This window comes from Papaver somniferum, chromosome 11 (assembly GCF_003573695.1).
Source record: "Papaver somniferum cultivar HN1 chromosome 11, ASM357369v1, whole genome shotgun sequence".
Taxonomy (NCBI): Eukaryota; Viridiplantae; Streptophyta; class Magnoliopsida; order Ranunculales; family Papaveraceae; genus Papaver; species Papaver somniferum.
The window spans coordinates 110,333,063-110,341,769 of record NC_039368.1 but is presented as its reverse complement, the minus strand read 5'-3'; the positions used below and the strand labels follow the sequence as shown (position 1 = coordinate 110,341,769).

The following is an 8,707-nucleotide window of genomic DNA, read 5'->3' as shown; positions in this document are numbered from 1 at the left end:
AGTTGCTGTTGATCCTGACAAACTAGCTACAATGCAAGATTGGACACAACCAACAAACTTAAAGCAACTAAGAGGATTTCTTGGCCTCACTGGTTATTATAGGAGATTTATTAAAGGGTATGACACCATTAGCAGGCCACTTACTGACATGCTCAAGAAGGACTCCTTTGTTTGGTCTCCTACAGCACTACAAGCTTTCACAACACTTAAACAAGCTTTGATAACTGCTCCAGTGCTGGCTTTACCAGATTTTCCTCCCCATTTGTCTTAGAAACTGATGCATGCTCCAGGGGTGTGGGTGCTGTGTTGATGCAATTTGGTAGACCCACTGCCTTTTTCAGTAAGACTCTTGGGCCCAAGGCCCTAGATCTATCCACTTATGCGAAAGAACTCTTGGAAATAGTAATGGCAGTACAAAAATGGTTGATAATCTAATGGCCTAGACTATGTGATCAAATATAAAAAAAATCCAAGATAATCTAGTGGTTGATGCTTTGTCCAGGCTTCCCCAAACTTCTGAATGCTCATCAATTTCCTTGAATCATCCCCAATGGGCTCAGGACATCATTAGCAGCTATACAAATGATCCAGCGGTGCAACAACTTTTGGCTCAGTTACACATCAATCCTTCACATCAGTCATTCTCATTGCAATGAGGCATTCTCAGGTACAAAACTAGACTCTATGTGGGTGCTAGGAATAATATCAGAACATCTATCATGCAATCAGTACATGCTTCAGCTGTTGGTGGTCACTCAGGCATGTCAGGTACTTATAATAGAGACAAAGCCTTTTTTTTTCTGGCCCAAGATGAAACAAGACATTTTGCATTTTGTAGCTACTTGTGATGTCTGCCAATGTAACAAGCATGAACACACTGCTCCTGCTGGCCTCTTACAACCATTGATTATACCAGATGATGCTTGGCAACATATATCTATGGATTTTATTGAGGGTTTGCCAATATCTAACAAGAAATCTGTCATTTGGTAGTTGTGGATAGATTAACCAAATATAGCCATTTTATTGCACTCAGTCACCCCTTTACAGCTGCATCTGTAGCTAAGGAATTCTTACATTATGTCTTTTAACTCCATGGCTTGCCATCATCTATAGTATCTGACAGGGACAAGATATTGATTATCCACTTTTGGCACGAGCTTTTCAAATCCTTGGGGTACCACATTACACCTCAGTACAACTTACCATCCTCATTCTGATGGTCAAACAGAGAGAACTAATATTTGTCTGGAGCAATACTTAAGATGCATGACTAGTACTACTCCAAAACTTTGGGCAGATTGGCTGGCTTTGGCTGAGTGGTGGTTCAACACCAATTTTCACAGCAGCCTCAAGATGAGTCCATTTCAAGCATTGTATGGTTATGTACCTCCACATTTAGCTTTTCATATCCATTCAACTACTTCAGTGGCCTCTGTTCAGGAATACTTGAAAAAAAGAGATCACATGTTGCAGTTGCTGAAAGAAGACTTACTAAGAGCTCAAGACAGGATGAAATTTTATGCTGATAATTCTAGAAGTGACAGGTCATTCATTGTTGGTGATTGGGTATTTTTAGAACTCCAACCTTACAGACAATCATCTGTAGCTCTCAGGAAGAATTTCAATCTCTCAGCAAAATACTGTGGACCCCTTTGAGATCTTGCAGAAAATTGGTACTGTTGCTTATAAACTTAAACTGCCTATTGGTTCTAGGATACATCCCGTAGTTCATGTTTCTCAACTGAAGAAAAAGATTGGTCAGCATACTATTCCTTCATCATCTCTGCCGCTGGTGGACACTTCTGGTGCATTCACTGTTACTCCTGTTGCAGTGTTAAAACACAGAGAAATCTTGAGGGGAGGCAGTACAGTCAAACAAGTGCTTATCCAGTGGACAAACTCTCAACCTGAATATGCAACATGGGAAGATATTTCACACATTAAGGCTCAGTTCCCAGAGTTCATCCTTGAGGACAAGGATGCTTAGAAGGGGAGGGTATTGTCATCTACCTATTGGTTAGTTAGGTTTATGATTATTGGGCCATCTATTCTTAGTTAGTTTGCTATTGGGCTTATCTGAGTAAAAAACTAGCAGTCGAAACTGTGTTAACCCGTTGGTGGCATTAGTGTGCACGTGTCTTAATTTTCGTGGTCATTTTTAGTCTCTTGTGAGTCACAAGATTAGTAGGTGAGATCCAAGTTAACGACTGAGATTGAGAACTGAGGGAAGAAGGGGTCAATGCTGTATTGATTCCCCAATGATTTGTTGTATCTGGTAAGAAGAGAAAAGTAATCAAATTCAGGCTCATTCCTCTTAGAAGAGTAGGTTACTGTTTAGTGTGATTTGTAATCTCCTTGTTGATTCATAACAATCACCACCAAAATGTCTTCATGAAAGTAATTTTGTTCCTAACTCCTTTTCAACTTCTATCTCAGCCATCTGATGCCCAGATTGCTTCAAAGCAACAACACGACGCTCAAAACTCAAAACTTTGCCAACCCTGTTTTATTTCATAATCGAGACTCATACTACATTAGGTTCTTCATTGGATCTCCTCGTCAGCTTTTCGAATTGGCAGTCGGCATAGGCAGCCTTTACACATGGGTAAGGTGTTATCCATGTGATAATTGTTTCACTTCGAGATACTTTGATCTTATGTATTCTACATCTTTCTCAGTTGTTACATGTGTATCAGATAGATGTCCATCCAAAATGTGTGAACAACTATGGAATTCCCTTTTGGCGTAGGGTATGGAGATGGAACAACTACAAAAGGGACGTGGGTTATGGAAAAATTTACGCTGGTAAAGGATGATTTGGCTACCTTTATTTAAATGGATGATATACGTCTTGGGAGTGTATCTCAGAATAATGTTGTTCCTTATCTTGATGGGGTCTTAGGAATGAGTATGGGAGGTTTATCTTTAGTTTCTACGTTAGAAGTTGCATATAGGTTTACTCAATTCTCGTACTGTTTTTACCCACATACCACAACTGCTTTGACTTTCGGGGAATCCATCCATGAACCGGTACTTATAACCTATACACCATTGATAGAAGATCCTCAACTTTATGTTGTACGCCTCCGGGGAATTAGTATTGCCAGCGAATCAGTCGAGGCTGACGGATTTCATCTCGATTCGGGTAAGACTGAAAGCTACTTTCTTAGTTCTATCTACAACTCGTTAAGGGGAAAGTACCTCGAAAGTGGCAGCAAACTTGGTTGGATACACTACTATGGTCCTAAGAAGGAAAGGAACGCTACTATGCAAGTTTAGCGGAAGTTGATAAATCACCACCTGCCAACTTCCATTTTGATGGTGATGCCAATTTGACACTGACGACCGACAATATATGGAGTCAAATGCAGGAGCGTGAGACGGAGGTGGTTTTCCTAGAGTTTAGAGACTCCTGCATGGATGACCCAAAGCGGCCAAGCCCATTTTTTGGAATACCCAACCAAAAGGAATTCAGATGATACGTGATTTCGGGCGATCTCAAATTGGATTTCTCTCTTCGGGATGTTGATGGGGGAGAAAAGGTAACATCGGTTGGTTCTGTACTTGTGTTTTATCCTATTTGAATGTTAAACCCTTTCATCGGTCTTATACTTTTCTGTTATAGTACTTCTTTATATGTACCTGCTTATTTTGTTTCTCAACTCTTTTGCTTGCTTGTAGTTGAGAATTACTTTATGCAAGTGTATAAAGTCCATGCCTTTTGAACTTCTGATGCAATAATATTTATGGGTTTGTGGTAGTTGTACTTTCATAATGAAGTCATACACAATTGTTAGAATGACTAGTTATGTATGAATCTATCTGACTGATTGTGTCTGAGTGATAGAGAGTCTATGTCTGTAAGTGTGTAATTCAACCGTTTTTTTTTCTTTGTGGTTTTAACTGTAACCGACAGTCTATATGTATCAGACAATGCAGCCTGTCTGTAACGGCCTTATAAGGCTTTCTCTCTCTCTGTATTTCTCTTTTATCAAAAACTTAATAATAACTCCTAATATTTCTTATCAAAATCTTTCATGGTATCAGTTAATCATGGAAGATTCTGATTCTTCTTCATTTTTTTTGATCCTAAAATTCTTAAAAAAAAAATCGTTGTGACTACAATTCTTCATATTACTACTACGGGATCACTAGAATCACTCAAAATTTCTACGATGTCTTCAATTTTCCTGATCACTTCTTTCTTGAACTTCTTGTTATTTAATTTCATCTGAAATTCATCAACTCTTCAAAAAAAAATCAGATCTAGAATGTCTTCATCTTCTTCATTAGTTCTACCTTTTCAGAATATTGTTAATTTTGTTTCTGTCAAACTCAAAGATGATGGTTCCAATTACTTAATCTGGAAAACTCAGTTTGAATCTATTCTAATAACAACTGACTTGGAAGAGTTTATTGATGACAATATTGTCAAACCAGATGAATTTCTTGATCTTGATGGAGATTTTACTTCCTAATCCGTTGTTTCATCATTGCTGCAAGATGAATCGATTTGGGATGTCGTGTTTAAATGCTACTTTTGATGAGACAATATCTAGAAACTAAATTTATTTAGCGATTTTCAGCAAGAAAATCTCTCTCGAGAAGTCAACTTCATTCAATCAAAAAAGGTAACAAATCCATCTCTGGATATTTTGATGAGTTAAAAACTATTACTGATTCATTAGATGCTATTGGTGAAAGAGTGGATGAATCTGATATGGTCATGTATGCATTAATGGGACTAGGCAAAGAGTACAGATAATTTATTATTTCTGCTCAGAGTGGAGAGTCTGAGTTTACTCTAAGTAATGTTATGTCTAGGTTATTACACCATATGAACAGTGGTTTAAGGCTGAGGATATTGAATCTGCTAGTATTATTCAAAATCAAGGTTTATCTTTCTAAGCTAAGAACTCTTCTCATGCATCTACATCTAAATCTGCTACTACAGTGAAGAATAAAAATCATACTACTGATTTCTCTCTGTTTGAATGTCAGATTTGTAAAAAGCTAGGTCATGCAACCAATAGTTCCATTTTAGGTATATTCTTAATAAGAATACTAGTACTACAAATGCTACAACTTCTTCTCCTGGTGGTGATACTTCAAAATTAGGTGCTTCAAATTCATTACAACAAGCCTTTGCTTCTATACAAGCTAATTTTGTGCTTGTTACTTCTGATCTAAATGTTGTTTCTGTATGGTTGCCTGATTCCGGTGCCACTAATCATATAAATAAGGATGCCAACTTATTATCCAAGTCTATAGTGTATGATGGTTCTGATAAAGTAATGGTTGGAGATGGGACTATGCTTCCTATAAAGATCAGGTAAAGTTGTTCTTGATACTAACTCTGCTCAGTTTCACTTGGATGATGTCCTGTATGTACCTATCATCAAACAAAACCTCTTATCCATTGCTATATTTACTAAGGATAACAAAATATCTATTGAGTTCTTTGAATGTGGGTATGAGACTAAATGTATTAAAAACAAGACAGATTTTGACTGAAGGGAAGATTAAAAATAATTTGTATCCAATGGAGAGTCTTACTTCCTTTGCACTTACTACTTCAAATTCAAGTCCAGTGACTAATCTATGGAATATAAGGTTTGGTCATACATCAGACTTGGTATTACAGAAGATTGCTTCCTCATTTTTTATTCAACTTGATTCAAGTACTTATTCTTGTCTTTGTGAAGCATGTCAGCTGGGAAAGAATCATAAGTTGCCTATTAATTTGTCAACTAGGACAACTCAATTATCTCTTCATTTAATGCATTGTGATATTTGGGTGCCAGCTCCAGTTGCAAGTTTACTTGGTTTCAAGTACTATATTGTCTTCATTGATGATTATTCAAGATATCATTGGATATATCCCATGAAGTGCAGGTCAGAGAGTTTATCATGTTTTGAACATTTTAAGCATACTTCAGAAAATGTGTTATCATCATCCATCAAATTCTTTCAGTGTGACAATGCTCTTGAGCTGGTTAAAGGGCAGTTTAAGTCCTTTATTATCCACATTTACATAAAGAAAATGGATTGGTTGAGCGCAAACACAGGCATATAAAAGAGATGGGCAATACATTATCTTTTCAAGCAAATCTACCAAAGGCTTTCTGGTATGCTTCTTTCTTGACAGCAATATACATCATAAATAGGCTTCCAACTAAGGTACTTCAATTCAAGTCTCCTTATGAAGTATTATTCAATACTTTACTAGATTACTCTTTATTTAAAGTGTTTGGATGTAGCTGTTTTCCTAACTTAGAGCCTTACAGAGTAGATAAACTAAGTCCAAAGTCTGCTAAATGTGTTTTCTTGGGGTATAGTCCGATTCACAAAGGTTATAAATGCTATGGTTTACAAACCTGTAAACCCTCTCGAGACTATAACTAGACCACTAGGGCCACCTAGGGGTTGAAAGGCTTGTTGCACACGCTAAGTGCAATCGCGATGCCTGCGACAATGAGTTAGGATTTTATTTTTCTAGATTTGATTTGCTCGGGACTAGAAAATAATAAGTTTGGGGGTATTTGATTGACGCGTTTATGTGTCTATCTTTTTCTCAATTTTCTATTTAGTTAGTACCCATTTTTGTATTTATTTGATTATTTTATGTCTTTGTAGGTGTTTTTGGAGAAATAAGCTTTTGAGGAGAAATTTGCTCGAAAAGTGGTATTTGCGTTCACGGAAGAATTATTTAAAGGCACCCGGAGGACACCTGATATTCGGGCTCTCACTTTGGATAAGGGACACTCCAGCAGCAGGATAAGGGGTAACCATCTTCAACATTTCAAATGTCAGTTTTGGCGGGAAAACAAAACCAGTTACGGGAAGATTTTAGGGTTTGAAATTTAAAGGGATTTAATGAGATTAAATCGCCTGAACCGGTTGGGATGGACTTGAATTGAGTAACCAGGGATGATATATGTGTTTGGTTTGATTAAAATTGACCATATCGTTGGATATTTGAGAAAACAGATTCTCGAGTTTTTGTTGAGCTATTCTTAAAAAGTTTCGGGAGAGATTCCACCCATGAATCTTGATGGGCTGGACATATTAAAGGATAACAGGGTTGGTGGTAGTGATTGTACCGATCGAAATTGGCTGGATACCCGGATTGAAGGAAAACAAAGCTGCGGGTTTTGGTTGGTTTTGTTTCTGGAAGTTTCATGGAAGAAAAAGGAAATAAGATATTCTGGGAGATTTATTTCTATCATAAGATCGATTCTGAGTGATATAGACAACTCAGATATGCGTAGAGAATCAACAAGAGAATGGAAAAGTCTGACACTTTCTGTCGAAGAAAAGAATAGATTAACTCGGGATATTAGGGTTTCAGTGGTGTATAAAAGGCACAATCAAGTTCCAGGGAACACACGTAAACTTTGGGGGAATTTTGGATAGTGAGAATAGGTGAAAAAATAACTGGGAAAATCTCTTTGCAGCTGTTGAAGACAAAGAACACGAAGTACTTAAGACCAACAGTAACTGTCGTAAGATACATTGATTGCAACATAAATCTTTTATCGTTTTCTCTGTAGTAGTGTATTTACAACACCTATATCCATTACAAATTTCAGTATTAGCACTTTTCACCTCTTTTAATCAACGCTTGAGCCATAAACATGTATTTTGAGCACACGATTAATATGAGGAGCTAAATCCCTTGGTTGAGGCGACGAAGGAAGCTATTTTTCCAAGATTTGTGTGGTAATTTTTAATTCATTATTGCAATTCTTGTTATGATTATTTTTCTTGATTAAAAAATGATTTATTGATTTTTGTTAAGCAATTGTGATTTCTTTTGATAGAGCATGCTTAGCCTAGGTTTTGTACAATAGTTATTTCAAAAAATCTAATTATTGAAATATATGAGAATCACTTGAATGTATGAGTTGCATGATTATTATTGATTGAACCACATGAAAATTGGAAAATAGTGGAATCCTAAGTCTCAGTGTTCTTACATTCTTGATAATAGCTTTCAATTGTGTTTCTTTATTTTAGTTTTAGAAATTTAAGTTTAAAATCAAAATCTCTACAAGTTCGAGAATCGAATCTTATTTACCACCACTTCTACAACACATCAAGCGCTCTATGCTTATTAAGGGAGCGAGTATTAGGCACAACTCTGGAATTTTTATGCGAAGACCTTATATACAGAAAAGCAAGTATTAGGAACAACTCTGGAATTTTTATGTTAAGACCTTATATACCAAGTTGATTGAAAATGCTGGTTTAGTTAACTTTCTTCATTACTTCATCTAGAAATCCGCGGTCCCTCCTAAGATTAACCTATAACCTATTGATGTGGTGTCTGGATCACATCAAGCTAAATTCGGTAGATGTTTTACAACATAAAGGAGTTCAACTGTATAGCTCTTGTTCTTTATGTGGTAATGACGTCGAGACTCTGGACCATTTATTCCTTCATTGCAAGATTGCCTTCAAATTTTGTGCATATAAGATGGAATGGCGGTATTACGGATCTCAGAAATTTTTGGTGTTCATGAGCCCCTAAGAGAACGGGAGAAAAGAAACCATTGATTTAATATCACCAACAACAAATATATTTATTACTAGGAATTGTTCAATTCACATGCATAAAAAGTGTAGGGTGCATTGCATATATTAACTGACTATGTAGATATATAATATTATCTCAGACGTTCTGGTATGCTCATATTTTATT

At 36.5% G+C, this 8,707-nt stretch overlaps 1 protein-coding gene across 1 annotated transcript; it reads left to right on the top strand.

Moving 5' to 3' along the window:
• The first annotated feature begins 1,269 nt into the window (after positions 1-1,269).
• Positions 1,270-1,990, top strand: LOC113324903. The gene is made up of 2 exons (XM_026573179.1): positions 1,270-1,569; positions 1,670-1,990. The coding sequence occupies exons 1-2, from the start codon at positions 1,270-1,272 to the stop codon at positions 1,988-1,990; spliced, it is 621 nt and encodes a 206-aa protein (XP_026428964.1).
• Positions 1,991-8,707: the final 6,717 nt, after the last annotated feature.